Here is a 25,417-nt window from a genome sequence, read left to right as displayed (position 1 = left end):
CTAGTATTTTAAATAAAGCATTCATAGGAATATATGGATTGTATAGGGAATATGTAGGGAATGTAAAGTGTAATATTAAACATAGAGAAACATTAGGCCGCCAGATAAAGCTGTATTTTAATCCAATAAACCTAGAAACATGTAGTTTTATACTGGTTAGAACATGGATTTGTTCTATGTCCTTTTAATGCAGAAAGAATAATTCCTTCCTCTACAAGTATGAGTGTGCATACAGTGGATTAAATAAGATAAAATCAAAATGCAAGAAGGTGGCACAGTCTAGTTTATCCACTGCTGAAGCTTTGCATACAGAAGTAATTTAATGAAAGGGTATAAAATATGATATAATTACTTTACTGGCAAATCAGAAAATTGATTTTGAGAAACGTTTTTGGCAGACAGTTAAAATGTCAGCACTTATTTGGGCTTCACAGAATAAACAACACAGTTAACAGTTGCATATTATAAAAATAACTTGCTAAGCAGGAATGTACTTTAAAATAAACAGTAGACTCATTTTGCTTGAAGGGAATAATACTTGAACATTCTCTTCAAAGGCAAAGTAATAGTAGAGGACCATTTTGAAGCTTCAGCATGTTGGATAGACCTCCGGTTTATTTTGTTAGTCATTTGTAAATCAAAGAGCATGAGAGATCTGGATTACTGTGCAGTTCAGTCGATTGAATCAGAGTTTGAAATTTCAACAGTAGTTCTTAAACTATGGGAGTATTACAACAGTGGCTCTCCAACTGGATGGAGGGGGAGCATGAAGTTTCACATTGTATTACAGAAATCACATGATAATTATGTGAACCAGTGTGGTGTGGTGCTTTAGAGTTTCAGACTAGGACCTGGGACTCCAAATCTGCACTCGGACATTCATTTTATTTGTATGCCACTTTCCCACAAAAAAAAAAAATCACGCTCAAAGCGGCTTACGACAAAGAAACAGTAATGCATTTCAAACAAACACTACAAAAACAATCTCATAATAAAAAAGCAAAACAATGACATAGTAACAATTTCATAATAACACAGCAAAACAAAATATATAACTCATTTCAATACATAATAACATTTCCGTTCCATCACAGAAGAACTCAAGATCTTCTCGTCTTCCTCAATTGGAGATAATGTTAGGAATAATATTTGTAATAGTCTACTTTGCAGGAAAATATTGTCCTCAAGACAATGTAAAAGGGGGAGAGGGGTTTAACCACTTGTAGAAATCCTCAGTCTTCATTCCAAACCACCTCTCTGTCTCCCACTTGGGGAACTTGAACGGTTTTCTTTCAAGAGCAATGTAATGCCCACTTCAGGAATTCACACAATATCATCATTCCTCTTTCATTAAAAGAATAATCACAAAGTTGAAAGATGTTTGGTATATTGGTAGAGGTTGAATTTTGATTTGTTTCTGCTTATATATTGTCCTTTTGGCTTTCTCCTGACTACAGTTCTAAATACTGTGCAAGCTGAAACTTACTGTGAGAATACAGTTATGATTAATGCAACTGGAAAATGCAGTGTTTTATTATAAATCATACTAGCAGGCAAAATGGGGCTTGGAAAGAAGGAACACTGAACTTAATGCTTTCTGTTCACACTCCTCTTCAATAAAATAAAGAAGATTAATATAAAGCAAAGCAGTATTGCTGTAGAGGGTATTGCTCTACACTTCCATGATTAATTAACTAACATTATGGATATATTTTTTCTCCATGAACTTATTGTGGGGCAGCACACATCTAACACTCTTTTAATAGAAGGGGCTATAAAACTATATTTTATTGCATTTTGGCTAACTAAAAATTTCAGTTACAGTTACTACCACATTTCCAGAACAGTTGGTCAAAACATTTCTTAAAAATGTATGGTACCCACTTTGGTTGCTTGTGCAAGAAGAAAAGAAAAGAAATCTGAATATTCCCTTCATTTGCTTCATGCATAGAAATACCAAATGATGGCTTTAAAAAATCAGGTGTATTACTCTGTTTATTAGTGATATATTGAATTATTTCTTGTTGTTGACTTAAAGAACTAAGAAATAAATAAGTTTTCAACACTGATGGTTCATTGAACAGAAATATCTCAAATTTCTTAACCTTAATTCCTACTCTGTTTTATGGTCTTTGGGTCTCAGAGGCCCATAACTGTTCATGCTCTATCATTTTCTTGAGTAGATAGAACAATCATTGATTTCCATACCATATTTAGTTTCTGATACTCCCATTTAATCCCTGGCTCAGCCCTGCATTTAAGTAAAAAGTTCCATTAAAGGGCAAGTTATAACTTGCTTGATTCATTTTTGCTGCCTGGAACGGGGTCTCCATTAGTTATTCTACCTTAGGCACCACAGTTTCTTGGAGGAGACCTGTTTAAGCCTAACAAAATCTACATAAAGTTCCTATGTCCTGAAAGTATTGAAAGGCTAGGTTCTGCAGTTACAAAGTATGAAAGTGACTCTGGTATAAGAATAAAATGAAATTTTAATGAAGCTTTCTCTCTACCCATGGTGTCTCATATATGGCACACCTGCAAGTGCAATAGCGACCTCGAGGGCTTGCCCAGGTTGTCCATGAAGCCCCCACTGTTTTGTCAGAAATAGGATGTTAAAAGACCATCTCTTTCCCTCTTCCTATTTCCACTTCCTCTTTTCAGCACTCAGATCAGCAGGCAAACATCTGAACACAAAGTGGAGTGACAATGAGAACAGGGGTCGGTGGAAAGATAAAGCCTCCTTTGGGGATGCTTGGGACTATTGTTGTACCTACAGAACTCCAAGTTTTTGGTGTGTGTGTGTATTTGAACTTGAAACATTGCAGCCAACCTGACCTTACTTGTGACTCATCAAGCCACACATAGCACACTAGGTCACCAGAGACTCAATACACCTGGTTTTTGCAAAATTATGGTGGGGTGAGGAATTGGCAAGCACCTATCAGACCAAACTGCATTTGGCTTTGTAAATAACTTTCAAAGGTCTGATTTAAGCAAAGTTGGGGAAAGCACAGATGGGGAACCTCAGACCCAGAGACCAACTGTGACCCTCCAGGCCTCTCTGTCTAGCCCTTTGGACTTTCCCCAAGCCATACCATACCCCTTATTGGCTCTGCTTTGCACCCTTCTTGAGTGTGTCTGGTTAGAACATGTCCTTAAACTTTGATAATGCCTCTAAGTTGTTGAGCGGTGGGATAGAGTGGTGTGTGTTTGCGTGTGTATAGAATCTAGCCTGCTGCACAGAGGTAAAAGTAAAAAATTTTTCTCCACACACTTTCCCCTCTGGTCCTGCCCACCACTGGCCTATAGTCCCAAGAAAGTTGCCGAGATGAGAATGTGGAACTCAGGCTAATCCATGTGAGATCCAAGGTGTCCCTTTTTTCTTCATAATGATTAAGAAGATTGAAACAGTGTTGATAATTTCTGGTATGGAATCATCCTTTCTATAGTCTTGTTGTCCAGGAGAAAACAAGCATCAGCCAACACGGCTGTGTTTCTCCATTCTTTAGCTTCACATAGAGTATGTGGAAGAAAAAAATGCTGTAGAATAGCCCTCCATCACTGCCTGAAATATCCTGCAGCATGAATTGGTGAAGGCTCCCCACCTCCTGGCTTTGTTAATGATACATCTGCATTTCTGATACACCTGTGTCCCCTTTGGTGACAGTGCCCGAGAATCAAGTCATGAGACCTAGTCGTAGTCTACATTAATGAAGGATATATCAGTTTCCTCTGTTTCTGGACATGACAGATCATACTCCTCACCCCCTTCATGGATTCAGAAACTGAGAACTGTTAAGTGAAATTTTAAACAAAAGGGAAGAAGGATCAAGGTCAAATAGGAAGAACAGTTTTGTGTGTGGATCACTTGTCTACGGGCAGAATATGTACATGTGTAGCCTTAGAAGTCCTGCTTTCAAGTTATCAAACCTGTCTTCTTTATCAAACCTTTTTGCAGTCCCTCTGCCTATGAGTAGCAGTGGTCAGCGGATGGAAGAAGCAGACTGCAAACTAATAGATGCTTGCTAGGGGATCCTAACACTGACTCATTGGAAGGCAGCAACCTGACAAAGTGCAGCCACAAAACCACAGGAAGAAGTGGTTTTTACCTGCTATTTAAAAAGAGAAAATTACTCCTAGCAGGTATTAATAGATCCTAACTTTCACCAATTTTCAGTTCAGCGCTGAGATTTTCCTGCTCTTTCAAAAAGCTGACTGACAGATAACACCATATACAGAGTGTCCTGCATTTTAAAAGCATTCATTAGTCAGCTGTAACATCCAGTGGAAAATAAATATTTATTGCAGAGGAGTGAGCAAACAAGCTACTTTTAAGAAGAGTGGAGCATTCCTAGCAGTATGCAGCTACATCCAGAGAAAATATGAAATTTTTGCATCAGTATGCAACTTCCAGAATGCAGCAATATTCGTCTCAGTTAGTGATTGGCATGAGGACAATGCTGGGGTGAATATGATTTACCACAAAGTAATGTATGCTGTCGTTATGGGCAATACACAATAACTGGTAGGCTCCCCATAAATAGTATTTGCACAATTCAAACTCCACCACATTGGAGATGTGTGCTCCTTTATTAGTGCTCCTAATAAAAGTTTACAAAAATGTGTGGAGGACATCCAGGAATTGATTATTTTGTCTGGTTCAAAGGATGACTGCATGCAACAAGTCTTTTATTCCACTTGACTTGCTGAACATGGCAAGACAAAGAGCCTGTTACTGACACTGCATATTTATCTGTGAGATATGGCTTCTTCTTTTTTTCCTGAACAACCAAACTGCATGCAGCATGGGGCTGGATGCTGACAGTGAGGTCTAAAGCCACCTTCACTCATGGAACTAGTTTCATGATTGTTTAATTCGATACTTCAAACAGATGAACAACTTCCCTGAACAGGGCTGCCTTCAGATGTCTTCTGAATGTCAGGTAGTTGTTTATCGCTTTGACATCTGATGGGAGGGCATTCCACAGGGCGGGCGCCACTACCGAGAAGGCCCTCTGCCTGGTTCCCTGTAACTTGGCCTCTCGCAGTGAGGGAACCGCCAGAAGGCCCTCGGAACTGGACCTCAGTGTCCGGGCAGAACGATGGGGGAGGAGACGCTCCTTCAGATATACTGGACCGAGGCCATTTAGGGCTTTAAAGGTCAGCACCAACACTTTGAATTGTGCTCGGAAACGTACTGGGAGCCAATGTAGGTCTTTCAAGACCGGTGTTATATGGTCTCGGCGGCCGCTCCCAGTCACCAGTCTAGCTGCCGCATTCTGGATTAGTTGTAGTTTCCGGGTCACCTTCAAAGGTAGCCCCACGTAGAGCGCATTGCAGTAGTCCAAGCGGGAGATAACCAGAGCATGTACCACTCTGGCGAGACAGTCTGCAGGCAGATAGGGTCTCAGCCTACGTACCAGATGGAGCTGGTAAACAGCTGCCCTGGATACAGATTTGACCTGTGCCTCCATGGACAGCTGTGAGTCCAAAATGACTCCCAGGCTGCGCACCTGGTCCTTCAGGGGCACAGTTACCCCATTCAGGACCAGGGAATCCTCCACACCTGCCCGCCTCCTGTCCCCCAAAAACAGTACTTCTGTCTTGTCAGGATTCAACCTCAATCTGTTAGCCGCCATCCATCCTCCAACCGCCTCCAGACACTCACACAGGACCTTCACCGCCTTCACTGGTTCTGATTTAAAAGAGAGGTAGAGCTGGGTATCATCTGCATACTGATGAACACCCAGCCCAAACCTCCTGATGATCTCTCCCAGTGGCTGCATGTAAATGTTGAAAAGCATGGGGGAGAGGACAGAACCCTGGGGCACCCCACAAGTGAGAGCCCAGGGGTCTGAACACTCATCCCCCACCACCACTTTCTGAACACGGCCCAGGAGGAAGGAGCGGAACCACTGTATGACAGTGCCCCCAGCTCCCAGCCCCTCAAGACGGTCCAGAAGGATGTCATGGTCAATGGTATCAAACGCCGCTGAGAGATCCAGCAGAACTAGGAAACAGCTCTTACCTTTGTCCCTAGCCCGCCGGAGATCATCAACCAGTGCGACCAAGGCAGTTTCAGTCCCATGATGAGGCCTGAATCCTGACTGGAAGGGATCCAAATGGTCCGCTTCTTCCAGGCGTGCCTGGAGTTGTTCAGCAACCACTCACTCAATCACCTTGCCCAAGAATGGAAGGTTTGAGACTGGGCGATAATTGGCCATCGTGGCCGCATCTAAAGATGGTTTTTTAAGAAGCGGTTTAATAACCGCCTCTTTCAGCGGGTCTGGGAAGGCTCCCTCACGGAGGGAAGCATTCACCACCCCACGAAGCCCATCGCCCAGTCCTTCCCGGCTAGCTTTTATAAGCCAGGATGGGCAAGGATCCAGGAGACAGGTGGTTGGCTTCACTCGTCCAAGCAGCCTGTCCACATCCTCGGAGGTAACAGATTGGAATTGATCCCACACAACTTGACCAGACAGGACTCTAGCACTCTCCCGCCCCGGCCCTGCTCCCACGGTGGAGTCTACTTCTTCCCGAATCTGAGCGATTTTATCTGCAAAAAAATTTGCAAAATCATATCCACAGTAGTATTGGATACAAATTTCTTAAAAGTCGCAAAGAATAAAACTATTAGGAAGAGTACAACTTTACTTTTTAAATCTTGATTAGTATTTACTGCCTCTTCATTTTTGGCAAACTTTGGTTCAAACATTTTCATTCAAATTGCAGAATGGATGGCAATAATCAAAATGTCCATTGCCTTGTTGATCATGAGAAGATTTTTGGGTTGCCACGGTGATATTTGAGTGGCAATATAAAAATAAGTAAGTGCTAATGAGAATAATTAAAACTTCATTGAGAATAGTTTGCAGAATAAAATTGTAGACTTCTGTATAATGGGCACTTTAAAATGTCATTTAAATTTGCTTATTGGTATACAGTACTGAGTGGAAGACAGGAGTGCCTGGCGTGCTCTGGTCCATGGGGTCACGAAGAGTCGGACACGACTAAACGACTAAACAACAACAACAACATACAGTACCGAAATATGTGAGATTTTGTTGTTAATTTGCTGTGATTAGCATGATAACATTTTAAACTTTTATGCAATTGCTTCCTAACATGCTTGCTGTTGTTGTTTAGTCGTTTCATCATGTCCAACTCTTCATGACCCCATGGACCAGAGCACGTCAGGCACTCCTGTATTCCACGGCCTCCCGCAGTTTGGTCAAACTCATGCTGGTAGCTTCGAGAACACTATCCAACCATCTCGTCTTCTGTCGTCCCCTTCTCCTTGTGCCCTCCATCTTTCCCAACATCAGGGTCTTTTCCAGGGAGTCTTCTTCTCATGAGGTGGCCAAAGTATTGGAGCCTCAGCTTCAGGATCTGTCCTTCCAGTCTGCAGTCTTAGTCTGATATGCCATGCAGCCTCTTCAAGGATTAGGATTTCTTTTGTCAGCCTTCCTTCTGATATGGAGATGACATGTAAGATGTTGCTTAAAATCAATTTCCTTGAAATAACTTTCTGTTTAAATAAAATGAAATTTATTACTATCATTTGTAATTTGTAAAAATTATATTCAAGTAGAGTGCAACTCCTTGTTTTAATCAACCATGTCTTTTCTAATTAATTCTTTCATGGCTACATGAAAATATCAACTTTAAAAAAAAAAATTATAGTAGGTCAGCTGTGGAGAGTGACACTATCTTCTTGTTCTGGAGGTTTTATCATCATCAGTCATCAATCTTTATTATGGTCTAGAGACCCAATAAATCGTTACAAAGCAATGCACAATTCAGACAGTCTACCTCCAGGTTAAACAAGCATTTTGTTCAGACTTAAAGATAGGGATCATTGGTTCTTGCAACCACCGATAAAAACTTTGCCACTGCTAATGTTCTAGCATTTGTCCGGTCTTCCAATAGGAACCTAACATAGTGAGCCTCTGATTTTCCCGGGAAAGGTACCAGCAAGGGTAATATCAGTTCAACCCTGGCTTGCTCATATTTTACACAGTGCAGCAAAATATGTTTTATAGAATCAATGTCTTGAGCACACGAGCAAAGTCTGTCCTGGTAGGGAACTCCTCTTCACCTGCCATCCAACACTGCAGAAGGAAAGACATTTACACTGGCTTTGGTGAATAACCCTCGATAATTTGGAACTGTCAGGTTTTTAAAGACATGCCCATATTGTACTCCTACTGCCAGCGGACTGCATTTGATCGAGATCGCAAGTCACTGTGTGTATTATCCCATAATCTTTGCTTTAATGTCTTTAGGGCACCTTTATAACCCAGGTAATAAAGTTTTTTTGGGGGGTGTGACAGACCAATAGAGGTGGCTTTTCTAGCCATGGTTTTCTGCCATTTGCTGACAAACTCCTCATTGGTCAGGTGTTGGTACAAACCCTTCCCTAGATCAAACACTCAAATCCTGAGCCATTGTTTTAGGGCAGCAGATGTTTTATGGGTTCAGCGTCGAGAAATTTATTTTTTCACAGTTACCTTAAAGCTATACAGAGAAAAGCTGTGTTTGGAAACCATGTATTGGAGTCTTAAGCCTGTTATTTAGTCAAGATGTGCATGAGCCTTTTACCCATCTATGTAGTCCATTTCATCATCCCATTAGATGCAATTAAACAGAAAGTTTCTAAATAGCCATGCTTCCTCATCCATCTTAATGGGGGAACCAGGGTTATGAGCCTTAGAATAAGCCAGGATCTCAAACCCCACAGTTCTGAAGCTGATTTAAATTCCTGGCTTGTTTCAAAGTTCGTATCCATAGGTTTTTGGCTTGAATGAAGTGGGAAGCTATGGTTGAGTTAGCATTTCTGGTTTAATCACAGCTTGCTTGAAGGCAGTAGTGAAGGGGTTCAGTACACAAGCAACTTGAGATGTCTTGTAATTAGTGGTATATAAATACTTTTATAAATAAATGTAAACAAATAAAAACTTGTGCATGCTTAGAATAATAGAATTGTGGAGTTGGAAGGGATCAAGAGGGTCATCTAGTCCAACCCACTTCAATGCTGGAATCTTTTTGTGGGGCTCAAACCCAGAGCCCTAAAAGTCTTATTGTCTACTAACTGAGCTATCCAATGGAGGCTTCATTTTAATAAACTGACATATAACTGTCCAAACAGGGTCATAGGGATTAGCTGGTCTTCCAGTATAAGAGGAAAGCTAATTTATAGATCATTCACCTTTCTAACAGAACTGATTTCTATCTACGTTTCCACCTTCTGGTACTTATTGAAGTTGTAATTCATAGCTAATGACTCGTGCATAGTGGTTTTCCTTTTCTTTTTTCTTTAATCTCATTGTTGAGTTTGAGTATTTTACAAATATATATAGGATTAAACTGTGTTATGTTAATTGTATTCAGTGAACACGATGAATATTTCTACTAAAGTGTGATCAGAGTGCACATGAATTTAAACATCTGCTAATTTTAGGAAATGTTAACGTTCAGGAACTTTTTCAAGTGTAGAATTTACTTGATATTTCTAGAATATATTTGAAAGACTATTTAGTGAAACTTAATTTTGTTTAGAGTTCAGTGCTCTATGTTTTCAGTACTTGTGCTCTCAAGTACTGTATACATACCGTACTTTTTCTGGAAAGGCCATTAATACAACAATGTTGGATAGGTGAAAACACAATATAAGAAATTGTCGTTAGTGTTGCATGATCTGCATCAAGGCCATCCAGTTCCCCATTGGTCACATCTGGCACTTGAAAACTGTACCAAATTGTAATCAATGCATGTTTTTTTAAAAAAAATGATCAAGGTAAAGAAGCAAAAACCCTTTGTATTTCATATACATTTGTTGTGTTTCTATTTCACAAATTGGAAAAACAAGCAAGCATTGCCATTCTGCCTCTTAGTGAAGTTTCATACAACAACTCAGCTTCTATTTATTTTTTATTCTGGATCCATAGTTTCTGGATTATAAATATTTATAGGCTAGTATTCTGTGAATCTGAAAGCAAACACAAAGAAGTTATTCTCCCAGCTGTGCAGGAGTAGGGGAGCTTCACTGAAGTTTTTCCCTGTTCCTATGAACCAGCTCACTAATTGCGTGGTTTGTTAAGAGAAGGACTTACCTGCATGTGAAAGATCTGTTCACTGTTTAAAATAAATTCATTTTCTGTTTAATCTGAATATGAGAGACTGTGCTTTCTGCAAATAAGAGTTAGTTAACAAATCAGGCTATCAGACCATCCAGGCTGCACATGCCTTAATCTTGTTGTGATTTATATCTTCTTCTGCATTCACAACAAAAGTTTCCTGCATTTTTAACACAGGCACTAATAGGTTCATGAAAACACATAAGACTTGTTGAGTTAAGAATATGCATATATATGCATCAAAGCTCTTAGTATGTCAAAATGATGGGCTACCTTTCCTTTTGTTAAGAATGCTTATGACATTTAAGCTGTTATTAGAAGTGATTGCAGTCAGAAGAATATATCTGAAAGGCGTTTGACTAACTTACCGGTAATTGAGTATAATTAATAAAGTATACTTAATGTGAAAAGTCTTACTAAACCAATAAAGATTAATAGGTAATTAATATAAAAACTTCCTGACACAATTGTATAATTCTAGTAAATTTAGGGCTATAGTTGAAAACACAGAGAACGCAGATAGTTATGCAAGGCTATCAGCTATTTTCCACTACTAAACATATGGAGTTCACAAAAAAAAAACATGAGCTTTTGCCCCCTGACTAGTACAGAAGCCTTCCAGCTCATGGGCTATATTTATAGTTGAGCTTAAATTTGTTTGTCTGGTATATTATCAAGCTTCCCTATCACTGCTTGATACTGAAGATGACAAAAACTGGCATAATATAGCTGACAGTGCAAAGTATGCTCAATAAATAACTTTTAAAATACCACAGTTTATTCCCAACTGGTGCTGATAGAAACCACCTGCCAGTTTGATAAGTGTCTGTCAATGCCAGGTTCATTTGCTTTATACTAATAAATAGAAAATCTTACAATTACTGTATTGTATATCTTCTTTTATGGCATCAACTGGAGTGATATCCATCACGAAATATGTCAAACAGTAACCCAACTTGGACAAGTATTTGAAGGCAAGTTGTTCATCTTAATGGGACGCAGGTGGCGCTGTGGGTTAAAGCCTCAGCGCCTAGGACTTGCCGATCGAAAGGTCGGCGGTTCGAATCCCTGCGGCGGGGTGCGCTCCCGCTGCTCGGTCCCAGCGCCTGCCAACCTAGCAGTTCGAAAGCACCTCCGGGTGCAAGTAGATAAATAGGGACCGCTTACCAGCGGGAAGGTAAACGGCGTTTCCGTGTGCGGCTCTGGCTCGCCAGAGCAGCGATGTCACGCTGGCCACGTGACCCGGAAGTGTCTCCGGACAGCGCTGGCCCCTGGCCTCTTAAGTGAGATGGGCGCACAACCCCAGAGTCTGTCAAGACTGGCCCGTACGGGCAGGGGTACCTTTACCTTTTACCTTTTGTTCATCTTAATATCCTGGAACCCCTCAAAATACTATCCTTAGCCTATTAACAACATTAATATGCTACTGGAAATTCCAGTACTGATAACACTTCTGCTACTGAGAAACCACCAGACACCATGCTTTCCAAAAAAGGAGATATATTATTGTAGTGACCATGATCATAATTCTTCTGGGGCAGAGGACTGGAAAGTTTGGAATTTCAGGTGTTGGGATGCTGCAGCAGGGGAGAGGAATAGTCACTGGTGCAAAACTGCCCTACTCAAGGCAGTTTGTGATAACTACACTTTAAAGTAAGTGATCTGTGGTGCTTTGTGATATCCAGTATTTCCTTTCTTGACAAAGCACTTGCTATGCTGCGACTTTTCATCCTGGGAATTTTCCATTCTGGAAAGCCTTTTTGTGGCTTTCAATAACTGCTTCTGTCTTCTCAGAAACAGCAACTTTTTCCTTTGAAAATTAAACTCCCCAAAATTATTAGTGCTAGCTCAAGAGAAAGAAGGAAGACTTCCTTCAGGTCTCTGAAGTAAGGAGAGTGAAGAAACTTCAGGGAGTTCCCTTTGCTTCATTTCTTTTGATTAGCTTCTTGTGATAGACAAATGCACTATTCTGTAGCTCTAACAAGAATACTACCTTTGGAAAACTTAACCCATCAAGCTGAGTTTTAATTAACTTCCTACACTTGCACCCACAGCTGGTTCCTTTAAAATATTCAGAACCTCATGAAAACAGTTTTCAGCTTCCACCATCTCGCATGGATCTTAACAATCATTATTCAATACATATATTTCAACCTGTTAAGCAATGAGTGGGGGCTTCCTCAATTCCTTACATAAAACCCCAACGATACCTGTTTGCCACCAGCATGAGCACAACAAAGCTTTTGAGCATGAAAGGCATGGAGGGTTTAAACCGACAACCCCATAATGTGATAACATGGAAAATTAGGTTTGTGCTTAGGGGATAATCATATGGCATGCAAATGTACAATGCAAGAAGTATCACAAGTCTATGAGAGTGTGGGGATTTACTACAGTTCAAGGTTATTTTCTATCTTCTCATTGGAATTGTTTTAATTTAGTCCATGAAACCCCTTGTAATTATAGGCCATACATCCTTTCCCTCTTGGTATGTAAATAACATAGCTATAACCTATACTTCTTTATTGGCAATTACGACAACTTACCTTTTTAAAACTAATTTTTCTTTCATTTCCTTTTCTGTAATTTGTTTGTTATTAAAGATTCCATTTTAAAAATTGGTGGGGGAAATAAACCAGACTGTTTTTATCCTAGGGTGGTCTGAAGGAAATATCATGTACTTGTGCAGTTACAGGATTCTATAAGTTAAATGTCTATTTTGCAAAGCCAGATCCAGGCAGAATTTACAGGATTCTATAAGTTAAATGTCTATTTTGCAAAGCCAGATCCAGGCAGAATGGTAGAGACTGGTTTTCATTTTTGCCTTTGTAGATGTTGTTCAGAACAAGGAAGCTGGAAACAAGCGCGGTTACCCCATAGCAGGAAAAGTCCAGTTGATAACTAGATCTGCAAAGCTCATGAATCTCCTTGATCCCATTCTTTTAACTGAGAAAAACTAACAGAAAAGCTGATTACTTTTTCTTGTAAAGCAAACTTTTGGACTTACTTTGGACTTGCTTTTCTGCAGAGGGGAGGGAATGTAAATTATAAGGCCCTATGTGTACCTTCCATTGCTCCCTGGATGGTTGGAAAAAGAACTCCAGCTCTTGACCAGCGATGGAGCTGGCAGGAAGTGAATCTGGTGAGTGAGGTTCAGGTTCTCCAGCATTCAGGAAACCCCTCTGAAAGGTTCCACTTCATGCCAGTGGAGCAAGTGGGCCATGACAGCTCATTCTGGACTCGTTTCCTCCTCTGCAGGAAAACTGTTCTTTTATGTTGAATGGTATTTAAATTGTCTAAGTAAATAAATATGGGGATAGTAAAATATAAAAGCTTATGCTAGTATGAGGTGTTGTTTCTCCAGGCTAATATATGGTAAACTAAGCACCCCTAGTCTTCTACATCAGTGCTTTCCAAACAGTGTGTCAGCTGCACTGTGTAGGTGTGTTGCGTGAATGCTCCCTGTGCTCCTCCCGGGGCTGGAAAGGGGTTAGTTTAAGCTCCTGTTTGCTAGTAAAACTAAATTACTGTGTCACAAAATGATGCACATCTAAAAAGTGTGTCACCAATATGAAAAGTTTGGAAAGCTCTGCTCTACATGCTTAGCTGGGAATAAGCCCCATTGAACTAATGAGGCTTTCTTCTGAGGTCGGTATGTACAGGAATGCACTATTAAATGCTGGCTGATTAAGAAGAAAAAGGAAGGTGACTATTTTGACAACCCTCACCTCATGTCTTTGATGTGACTGGGAACTAAACTGGACTCTGCCTATTGAGATCAAGCAGGCGCCTTCACTGTGCTCTTTTTGGTGCATTCCTGTTTAGAAAAGCCTTCCCTGATGCTTAGAAAGTTGAGGTCATTTCAGTCTGTTTTAGTACTTTTAACTTTTGTATATTTTAAAGTAAGGTTGGGAATTTTTCTTGATTTTACTATTTTATCTTTTGTAAACCACTTTGAGGGTTTTTTAAACAATCAAGCAGTGTATAGATTTTTTGAAAAAAATAAGCAAAATAAACTGACAACTCTTTGAGAGCCAGTGTGGTGTAGTGGTTAAGAGCGGTAGACTCGTAATCTGGGGAACTGGGTTCGCGTCTCCGCTCCTCCACATGCAGCTGCTGGGTGACCTTGGGCCAGTCACACTTCTTTGAAGTCTCTCAGCCCCACTCACCTCACAGAGTGTTTGTTGTGGGGGAGGAAGGGAAAGGAGAATGTGAGCCTCTTTGAGGCTCCTGAAGGGGAGTGAAAGGCAGGGTATCAAATCCAAACTCTTCTTTGAGATAACATGTTTAGGGAAGTTTTTAATGTTTGCTGTTTTGTCTTCTTCTTCTTCTTCTTCTTCTTCTTCTTCTTCTTCTTCTTCTTCTTTTGTTGGGAGCTGCCCAGAGTGGCTGGGGAAACCCAGCCAAATGGGCAGGGTATAAATAAATTGTTGTTGTTGTTGTTGTTGTTGTTGTTAATGTGCTGTATAGTGCACTCAAAAATTTACTGACTTGGATCCTAGCGTAAGTTAACCTAGGGAAAGTCATGGCAATAATGTTTCCCCCTTCCCCTCCCCAACAGTCACTTGCATTCCTCAAAAATCCTGCTTGGACAATGTGGAGGCCTTCTGTAAGAATGTGGGGTGGGGCATGGGGGGCTGTTGTAGGGAAGAGAGAAGGGGAACATCACTTCTGTGAACTCCATTAAGTTATCTTAAATTTTAAGCCAATGAAATCATTTTTCTCAGTTGGGAAATAAAAACTTATTGGTGTGATCTAGCTTGAAGATGTTTTTTCCCTAAAGTTTTGCTGATTTAAGTCTAGATTTCTAGATTTTACGTTGTTGGTGGTTAATCAAAGTGCTGAATTATCGTGTTGTGGAAAATATTTCTCACAAACAAAGCAGTGCTGGAGTCATATACCAAAGCAATCAGTGTTCTTTGTTTATAGCATTTTTTTCCTTTTAATAGTAGATATGAAACAAAGTACGTGTTTCAGTGTCTGATAAATTAACCTTCACGTAATGTGAGATGATGATTTAAATCAAGAGAATGCTGAAATATTACCTAATTTGCAGAGTTCTCTGTAAATAAACGTTAAATAATACAATACTGTATAGGGAAGAGTTTTAAATTTCTCCCATTTTTTATTCTGCTCAATTCCATCAAACATGGTGCTATAGCTAGCATGAAGACTATTCATTGCAGCATGTTATTCTCCTCACCTTTTTCTACTGCAATGGCATCATCTTTCGTACAGCCAAGAAAAAATGCTAGTCAGAGGAGAAATAGGACATGACACTAACCCTTAATTTCCTGACCAGCAACACTTGAGCTAGTCCTTGGGAAAGCTCTGGCTACTGTTTGGGTGGGGGTGGGGAAAGGCACAGCTTGCAACTCTTTTGGTGCCTCTTTGATGCTGAGGAGCAGAGGCTGTAGCATCTGAGCTGGGGTGGCAGACTGTTCCCTTGTATCCCTCCCCCCCCTCTTGAAACATCTGCCCTGCTGAGAACTAATGCCCTGCTGAGAACTAAGTGCAGTGGGAACTTTTCTGACAGCTCAAGAGTGGGTATGAAGGGAAGTGACACTAACTCTTGATTTAATCAACTGAGCTAGTTCTGGGTGCTTCCTTAGGAGCACTCTGGGTGGCATTTTGTTCGGGGACAATAGGAAATGCCACTGTGGGTGTCAGAGTGCCTAGCAGCAGGGCAAGCTTTGCAGGATGAGACCTCTAAGGGTATCATCTCTTTGGGTCATGCCATGCAGGGCACTCTCTTCGTTCTATTACCCTGGGTGAGAGCCAGGGAATGGAGGAGTTTTTGGTGGGGCCTCCCTATGCATAAAGGTGGGTTGGTTTCATACGTCTTCCTGGTTTTCTCATGGCTTTAATGGGAATTTGAGGTGAGAATCCATTGGTTCATCTCACTATTGTGTATACTGACTGGCAGCAGCTCTCCAGGATTTCAGATAGGGTACTCTTCAGCCCTACCTAGAGATGCTGGGGATTGAACCTGCATTTTATAATTTAAGGTCTAAAAATTAAGCCAGATATGCAAGTTCATCAGATTAGACACTCAACTGGATCAATTAAACAGCTGATCAGTATTGCTCATCAATACATTATTACTATATTACAGTAGCCAGTACTTTGTCAAAGATACCTATAATTTATCCATATATTTAATATATTATCAGGCTGTGTATATTACTGAAGGGGACGCAGGTGGCGCTGTGGGTTAAAGCCTCAGCGCCTAGGACTTGCCGATCGAAAGGTCGGCGGTTCGAATCCCTGCGGCGGGGTGCGCTCCCGCTGCTCAGTCCCAGCGTCTGCCAACCTAGCAGTTCGAAAGCACCTCCGGGTGCAAGTAGATAAATAGGGACCGCTTACCAGCGGGAAGGTAAACGGCGTTTCCGTGTGCGGCTCTGGCTCGCCAGATGCAGCTTTGTCACGCTGGCCACGTGACCCGGAAGTGTCTCCGGACAGCGCTGGCCCCTGGCCTCTTGAGTGAGATGGGCGCACAACCCCAGAGTCTGTCAAGACTGGCCCGTACGGGCAGGGGTACCTTTACCTTTATATTACTGAAGACAATGACTTGGATCCAGAGTAGTTCTTTCATGAATAAGAGAACGCCTTTCACCTTCCACTTTTCCCAGGCATTCAGGAGATCTATAAGCAAATAGAAGAAGGGATTAAGTATCTCAAGTACCTTGTTTAGGCAGTCTAATGGAATTGCCTAAAGTAGCATATTGGATCCCAGCCCTTGTAAATTTTGAGTTTATAGTTTAGAATAATTGAAGCTTGGTTGTGATAAACACGTTATAAATTACTGTTTGCATAGATTTGCAACACATATTTTGTGTGTGCTCCTGGTGATTTAATAACTTCAATACAGTACCTACTCCTGGGATGGAAGATCTCAAAATTATGAATCTAATTACATATTTTTATGTGCATTTAAAAAAATCAAATGGGAACTTTTTTTATATATATCTGGAAAGCTAATTAACAGACAAAAGAGAAGTGTAGGAATGTGTAGAGAAAAGGTGTTTTGTGTTATGTCTGATTTAACCTGCCCAGACATGGAAATATGTAGCCAGTTGCAAGTCTTCTCTTCCCCGTACTCAGCAATCTATTGAGTCCTGTTAAAAAGGTATTTAGCAGTTAACCTTGAGCCATGCAGGAATAATTAACCAACAGGAAAGGACAGAATTTGAATAGCGCTTGTTGGTGAAAAGAGCAACAGCTGACCTCCAAAGCCAGGTGTATCTTACTGGAATGTATAGGATGCTAATTGAAATATTTTGAGGACCAGTGAAGGAATTTAGGCAGAACTGATTGCCATTTTTGGTGATTTATTTAAGAGCTATTGTTAGAGACTGTTTAAATATAGCTCTTAAGGAGATGGAACTATCTCCATTGCTGGTATTTGGAGGGATTTTACTGTTGTTGTTTCCAGTAGATACGGAACAGGTTTTGCTAGCTACATAGCGTACTTTGAATATTTAATTTCTTCTATTTGCTTATAGCTTTTCTGGATGCATTTTGTCACCCTCTTAGATATATTCAGATGATCTCTATGAGCCGTGTTGTTGCATGGAGAAACAAGCCAGGAAGAACAAGAAGAACTTCTTGTTATGTTCTAACTCAGGGAACTTGCTAATTTGTTCAAGACCAGCAAGGATATAAAGCTGTGGTTTAAAGGTGGCTTACTAAACCTGACTTGTTTAGTAACTACTGACCTTAGTTCTCAGTTACGGTCATACCTCGAGTTGAATGTGCTTCGGGTTGAGCGTGTTTGAGTTGCGCTCCGCGGCAACCCAGAAGTAACGGAGCGCGTTACTTCCAGGTTTCTCCGCATGCACAGACGCTCAAAATGACGTCACGCGCATGCACGAAAGCGGTGAAACGTGACATGCGCCGACGTGCCGTTGCATCTTGTGTTCCGTTCGGGATGCGAAGGGGGCTCCGGAATAGATCCTGTTCGCATCCCGAGGTACCACTGTATTATATGCTGCACAGCTATGATTAACTGTGGCCTTCTGGTTTGTTCCCATTTGTGCACAGGGGCTGCATACCCGTCACACAGCTCATGCATATGCTGTCTAAAAAACATGCTTCATGCAAATAGGCAGTATGGTCAGAATCCAAAGACCTACTTTAGGAATGCCCCAGAGCTTAAAGATAGCTGGTGTGATGTTCACCATTTTTTTCTTTGAAGAGTAAGCGGCCAGGCCAATTGTTTTCGAAAGTCCCTTCAGTTTTTCTGCCACAGAGAGTTCAAGAAATGCCAAAATACCAGCTCAGGGACTAGGAGATTCCTTCTTCACATGTATCATTTTAGGGTTATATCTTTGTAGGAAGAATACAGTTGTGAATGGCTATGAAAGCATAGGAGAGCCTTATACAGTACTACTGAACACTGACAAACTTTCCCTGAGATTATGTTATAGGTCAATAACACACCAGTCTCATCAGTGGAGATAATTTGTACAATAGCTTTAGCTAGTTTTAAATTTTGTTCAGTAAAAGTAAAAACTATATTGGGGAAATAAATGTTGACGGCAACATTTCTTATTGCTAGAGCTGTTTACTTTCTATGTACTGATTGTACTGATTGTACAGCATAACATTGAGTGTGTGGTATAGAATTTATCTCTTGGAATGTTTGCTTATTTTTTTGAGACAAGACTCTGTTTCTCCTGCCTGTACAAAAAAAAATGTAACCGGTGTTCAATATGGGAGCAAGCATTTGGTGGTGATGACAGAAACACACTTTTTTTTGTTTCTATTAAATATCAGAAGTGTATGTAACAAATGATGTCCTTATTTTGGACTTAAATGGGATAGTAGATCTCTTAGATTCAATAAGCCTGTGACAAAAGAGATAAAAGGATCTAATGTTCCTGCTGCACTGCAGGAAATATGATCTCTTTGTAAGATCAGCAACTGGGCAGAGCAAATATTTTTTAAAAGTTGTAATTTTCTCAGAGTTGTCCTTGCTTTGGTATTAAATTACATTCTGATTTTCCTTTCAGCCACAACCAGCAGACCACAACATTTAGGCATCCTGTGACTGGCCAGTTTTCCCCAGAAAACGTTGAGTTTATTTTACAAGAGGAGTAAGTAGATTGATCAGTCTTACTACTTTTTACAAAATAGGATGCGTTGTAAACATTTGAATTTTTGTGTTGCAAGATAAACGCAAACATGTACAACTAAAATACATTATTTATCAACATTATTCCCAACTTCAAACTTACCTTCTGCATTGATACTAAAAAGTTTTTTAGAAATAGTAACTTTAGAGAATCAGAATTTTTTCTGAAGTCAAAGATTATGGTCAGGGTCTTAGGCTTTTGTGGACAACTCTCAAGGAGCCAAAGCAAACTCACAAACCTGCGTGCTCCTCCTTCTTCCCTCCTTCTCTCACACAGCCAGGAAAAGAAATTCTGCCAAGTTTAGTTTCACTTTTAAGAATCCCTGCTTAGCATTGCATTCAAACCTGAGGGTCCTGGTTTAAAACAGTCTAGGTAGTTCACAGCTTCATAAACCATGAAGCAGCCTTACTGTGAAACTATGGAGTTAGTTTAAATCCAGGATGCCTGGTTTAAAATAATATTACCCCAAGATTCTTTAAAAATGAAACTAAACTCTGTGAAAGTCATTCTCCTGGCTACACAGGAGGAGGAGAGGGGAAAGGAGAAACTAGAAATCCTGAAGTTTGTCAAGGCTCATTGAGGTTCATTCACATAGATCTAAATAATGGCTGTGGAACATCAAGCCCAAGGGCCAAACCCAGGCTTCTCTATCTGACCTTTGGGACTCTCCCCAGGCCACATCCTCTTTCTACAGGCCACAGCACTCCACTGCCATCTTCCACGTTCCCCTAAGTGTTTTTGTATGGAATATGCCTTTGAACACTGACAATGCATCTTGTTTGCCTAGATAAATGATAGCAAGGAGTGTTAGAGTGTGTGTCAAAACTCGTCTGCTGCACAAAGGTAACCTTTATTTGTATTGTGCATCCACTTCTGACTCTGGCCTTTCCCACCACTGGCATGTGGCCCCTTGGAGCTTTGCCATAAATAGAGAGAGATCATATCACTTCAGTGCTGCTACAGAAACACATCTAATAACTTTGCTTAGTCCACAATTAATTGCTGAAGTTCTGCAACTTTTCCTGCAGTCCTACAGTCACAGTCAATATCTAGTATTTCAGTCCAACAGCTGATTAGCTAGTGACCAATTACTTGATATAGGTCTCTTTTTTAAACCATTTATTCCAGAAACATAAGATATACTTCATATAGTCAATTTTATCCAGTCTTTCACATACTGCTTCTCACTTCACACCGTGTTCTAGTCACTTGAAAGGGCAAGGACGTGTGACAATCCTATCCAGAAGGCTTGCAGTATACCACAGATTGATAAAATAGGGGTGGCAGAAGATGTTAAAAATTGATAATGAGACAATGACTGCCAGTGAACTCAGCCAGAACTCCTAGAGATACCTCTTTTCATCTCTCAGATCTCTCACTAGCTGAAAATGTGAAAGGCTCAAGGTTGCTTTTTGGAGGAAGGATATCATCTTTATCTGTTATCTCTATTTCAGTGAAACTTTTTGATATTCTTGCAATGAAGCTGGTAAAATTTTGGATGGACAAGGTAGCTGTTAGGTGAATTTGCAAGCTGGTTGATTGACCAAACCCAGAGAGTACTCGCTTTCTGGTTTCTCGTCATCCTGGAAAAAAAGTGGCAATTAGGGTTTTGCTGCAGGGTTCAATCCTAGGCCCTTTGTTCAACATCTTTGTAAATGACTTGGACAAAGAAATTGAGGCAATGCTCATCAAATTTGCAGATGATGAAACTGGGAGGAGTAGCTAATGCCGCAGAAGACAGAACTGGGGTGACATTAACAGATTGAAGAACTGACCCAAGGCTAACAAAAAGAATTTCCATTGAAACAAACATCAGACAGGAATAACCAACTGTACAAATATAATATGGGGGACACCTGACTTGCTAATAGTGTATCTGAAAAGGATCAAACATGAGTCAACAGTGTGCTGCAGCAGTAAAAAAAAAAAAAACCCCTAATATTATTCTAGGATGCATCAACAGAAGTAAAAATCCTACTCTATTCTGCCTTGGTCACACCCTACCTGGAATACTGTGTCCAGTTCTGGGCGCTGCAATTTAAGAACAAGCTGGAAGGGAGGGCAGCCAAGATGATCAAGGGTCTGGAAACCAAGCCTTTATGAGGAATGGTTGAGAGATTTGGGTATATTTAGTCTGGAAAAGCGGAGACTGAAGGTGAAGCTACACACAGAGGGGAAAAATGCTATAAATAAGTCAGAAATTAGATCATTATCGCAAAATAAAAAAAACCTCTATGAAGGTTTGTATTTCTTCCAGCTGTCCAGTTCTTTGATTTTATGATTTAGCAAGGAACTGCAGAAAAGAAACTTTTGAGGGCAATCTATCAGGAAATTTGCAGAAACTCCAGTGAAATTAATTAATGGAAAGTGTGTAAAAGGTGCAGATATTAGCTGAGGAAGACAAATGTATTATCTGGGTATAGATGTATCTGACAGCATAATAATTTTCAAAGTGTTTATTTGCCAAATAGAATTCTTTATGTAAATCACCATACGTATGTTCTCTCTTGGCAGTGAATGAATAAGATAGCAAAATACTAAAAATATCTTTTTCCTCTGATGTAGAGAAAAGAAGACAGCAACTGTTATAGCATATGCTAATATATAAGATAAATTATTCAAAAAGGTCATAAACTTTGTTTGAGACTATTATTAAAGAGCTCTGACTCTTCCACTTTCTGAAACTCAGCCTTCCTACAAAGTCTAAATGGAAGGCATCCATACCAATTGTGGGGTGTGTATTAATTTGCTTTTAGTGTTAGCTTTTGATCATTGTTCTAAGCCACCCTGGGATATTGTGATAGGAAGGACAAGGTAGAATAAATAAAAATTAAGCGAATTCTTAAATAGTGCACATGCAAGCATCTAATATTGCAAAACCTTTTAATGAAACTGCCTTTTTTTCAAGGGTGGAATCAGCTTAACAGTTGGGTGCTAAAAATATAATTAATCCCAAGTAGATGTTGGAGGCCGACCTGTGCCTGTCTTGAATGAAACCATGAAGCTGATTGTCATGTTCACTAGTTGTTTTCGTCTGATAGGTTGCTCTTTTGTAGGAGAAATAATGAACAATGACCCAAGAATTGCTGTTACCTACCTATTTCGTTTATTCTTTCATTGAATATCAGTGACAGCCACAGAAACATTCAGGACAGCCAATTTGTCAGAGCTCCCCTTTGGCTGTGTTAAAGGTAGATAAGAAGTTGTAAGGTTTCTGTGCAGCAATATGTTGCACAGTATAGCCGCATTCACTTGTGCTCTTAGACTCAACCTTCTGTTCTTTATGTTGCTAATTTGAGTCCTCTTTTTCCTTTTACAAATTGTGCAGATTGTTTAACAAACTCTGTTGTCTGATGCTTTAAAATTAGTATGGCAAGAGCACTTTGGTTTAGATGAATAGGAGTCATTGTTGGTATAAAATAAAACAGAAAACCCCACCACATTCATTCATGCATAACTACATTTTTTTTTCCATATTCTGACACTTTCTCTAAGCTATAGTATTTTTCCCTTTTAAAAATGGGGATAGATCCTAGCAAGCAAAGAAACTGTTTTAAATTAACACTTGTAAGAAGCATGTTACTTCTGGCACAACTAATGTATCATGTTTTTACTTGCATGTGAGCCTATGTACACCGAAAGACTAAAGTAACTTATTTTAAAATTGGTTTTGACAACTGTCATTAAATGTAAAAGAATGCACTCATCTATTCTCACATGTCTCTATAATTTGTGAAGGTAGTGAAAATTTATTCTCTTAATGTATAAAACCCTAATTAAGGTTTATTAAATAGATGTGTTCAGTTAAAATTGACTTTGTTAACTAGCGTGTTATGACTTGATTCTGCAACAGATAATTAACTTAATGTGGCAACCTTTTTCTGTTGGCAAAATTGAGCATCTTCCTTGTCCTCCAGAGACCTTGTCCTTTTAAACTGCTTTTATTCCTCTGAGTCTAAATAATACTTCATTGTTTTCTGTTTGTTTTTCCTGGCCCCCTTCTATGACACACACAACCAAATCTCCCGTGGCATAATGGCATATAGCTTTGTTCAAAAACTGCTGTGTGGGTTTGATTTTTAATTAATATGCAGAACTAGCAAAATGTCTTTACTGATACTGACATATCATTCTTTCATTTTCACCTTAGTCAGTTTGAAACCAACCAAGTCAAATTCAGAGTAGACCCACTTAAATCAAAAGACATGACTAGTGTAAGTCCATTGATTTCAGTGAGTCTACTCTGAGTATGACCCATTTATTTATTATGAAAATAAAGCTGCATGATATAAAATAGATCTTGAAAGTTTGTACTACATTACTGGAATATTAATCAAGCACAACCATTTTTCAGCTAGGATGCAATGAACCTTGTGCTGATTCAGTCCCATTCATCTCCCACTTACATGATGAGTTTTCCTCTTGCACTTCTGGTTTTGTGGCATGCCATGGTTTGCTTGTACAACACTGGACTGAAAAACAACATTCAAACTGGTAGTTTCCAATTCTAATTTGCAGGCAGGTTATGGTTTGCTCAAACCATTGTTTTCTGGTTTGTATGTAACTGGCACATATGACACTAATATACGATATCTTTATTGTCATTGACTCATGCAGAACAATGAAATTGAAAAACTACATAAAACTACTACAAAACTACATAAAACTACCCTAACAAACCCTGACTCCCCTCCAGGGAGCTCTCAGCCGCAGCGTCTGCACACGCCACCATCTTGGAAGCTAATCTAAGTCAAGTTGTATGGTTTGTTTAAAACTTCCCCAACATGGTGCTCTCCAGAAGTTGTTGAACTACAGCTCCCATCAGTCCCAGCCAGCATGGTCAATGGTCATGGATAATGGGAGTTGTAGTTCAAAATATCTGAAGGGTGCGGGAAGGGATGCTTGTTTAAACCATAATGTGCAAAAGCTGTGTTCTGGCACTCCCATTTTGTTCAGGGAACAACAGGTGATGGCATTTGGCTTCGTGTGCCATCCAAACATGCTGTTTTTCCCCAGAAAAACTATAATTGGGAAGCCAAGGTTTGTCTGAACCTGCTCAAGGGCTACCTAAATGTGAGGCACGAAACACTTCTTGGCAATCAGGAACACCATGTGGGCTCATGCACTTCCAACTGTCTTGTAATCCAACTGTAGTTTTCCACAACATTCAGATCAGACAAACAATGGTAACTGGATTTGCCTCCAAACCATGTTTTGAAACAATGAAACTCAACAAGAAATGGGTTTGCGAACCATTATTTTGAGGCAATTCTGGTTAGTTTGTCTTTCATATCCTCCAAGTCTCCCTGTTTTCCAGGGTCAGTCCTGGAATTATGAAAGCCATCTTGGCTTCTGATTTGATCCCAAAATGTTGCTATTTCTCCTGCCAGTGCTGCCGCTGCCAAGCTCAAGGAGGAGGAGCTGGCACTTGTCCCAAGCGGTGGCAAGGGAGAATTCCATTGCCTCTCTGCTGCTGTCAGCCTCCTCCCTTAGGCAGCTTGTAGTGGCTGCTTTCTTTGATTTTTCGAAAAATGCTTTGTGTGCCTGCATTTAATCTTGCCACTTTCTAACATTTATTTATTGGCGTGTGTTTTTCTTTTTGCAAATCTACCAAAGAATAATATTTTTTTAAAAAGAAAAACACCAGTCAATAAATTTACTCTGACCGTTGTTAGTTGTGATGTCCAAAATGGACACACTAAAGACCATACCCTCCAACATACTTCAGATGAAAATAGGGACATTTCTCACTCCTCCTCAACTGACCCTCCTCAACCCCTCCCCCATTTTGTCTCCACCCATGGAGCATTTCCTATCAGAAGAAGGGTGAGTGCCACCAGCATTGCACCAACAGGACACAGCATACACACCCTCCACTGTCCTGAGAAAACCCCTTAATCATTGAACCTGAAGCAGGCCATTGTTGCTGCTACTGTCTCCAGTATTCACAATGATCACGACAAAAGTAATTTATTTATTCAGTCAAATATTTTAAACAATTCCATACCAGTTAATTTATACGAACTTTGAATAAGCTTGCTCATTTATGCTAGTTTGGCATACCACCACCACCACCACCACCACTACTACAGATACCAGGTTAGATTTTAATGAGAAATGTCAGCATAACATTACTTCCCTAGT

At 40.1% G+C, this 25,417-nt stretch overlaps 1 protein-coding gene across 31 annotated transcripts in view; it reads left to right on the top strand.

The window, feature by feature from the left end:
- PLEKHA7 (pleckstrin homology domain containing A7) overlaps positions 1 to 25,417 on the top strand; it is a 150,528-nt gene that overhangs the window by 57,884 nt on the left and 67,227 nt on the right. For 28 of the 31 annotated variants that reach the window (XR_014555911.1, XR_014555912.1, XR_014555913.1 and 25 more), the window contains one exon: positions 19,151 to 19,234. The exons of the other annotated variants lie outside the window; for them this stretch is intronic. Coding sequence is in view for 22 of the 28 variants with exons in the window: in XM_083701813.1 (XP_083557939.1) it covers positions 19,151 to 19,234 (84 nt within the window). In the remaining 6 variants the exon portion in view is untranslated. The remainder of the gene's footprint in view (positions 1 to 19,150; positions 19,235 to 25,417) is intronic. 31 annotated transcript variants of the gene reach the window in all.

This window comes from Podarcis gaigeae (genome assembly GCF_964106915.1).
Source record: "Podarcis gaigeae genome assembly, chromosome: 1".
Classification (NCBI taxonomy): Eukaryota; Metazoa; Chordata; class Lepidosauria; order Squamata; family Lacertidae; genus Podarcis; species Podarcis gaigeae.
The sequence above is the reverse complement of the archived record's forward strand: the minus strand, read 5'-3'. Positions and strand labels throughout refer to the sequence as shown.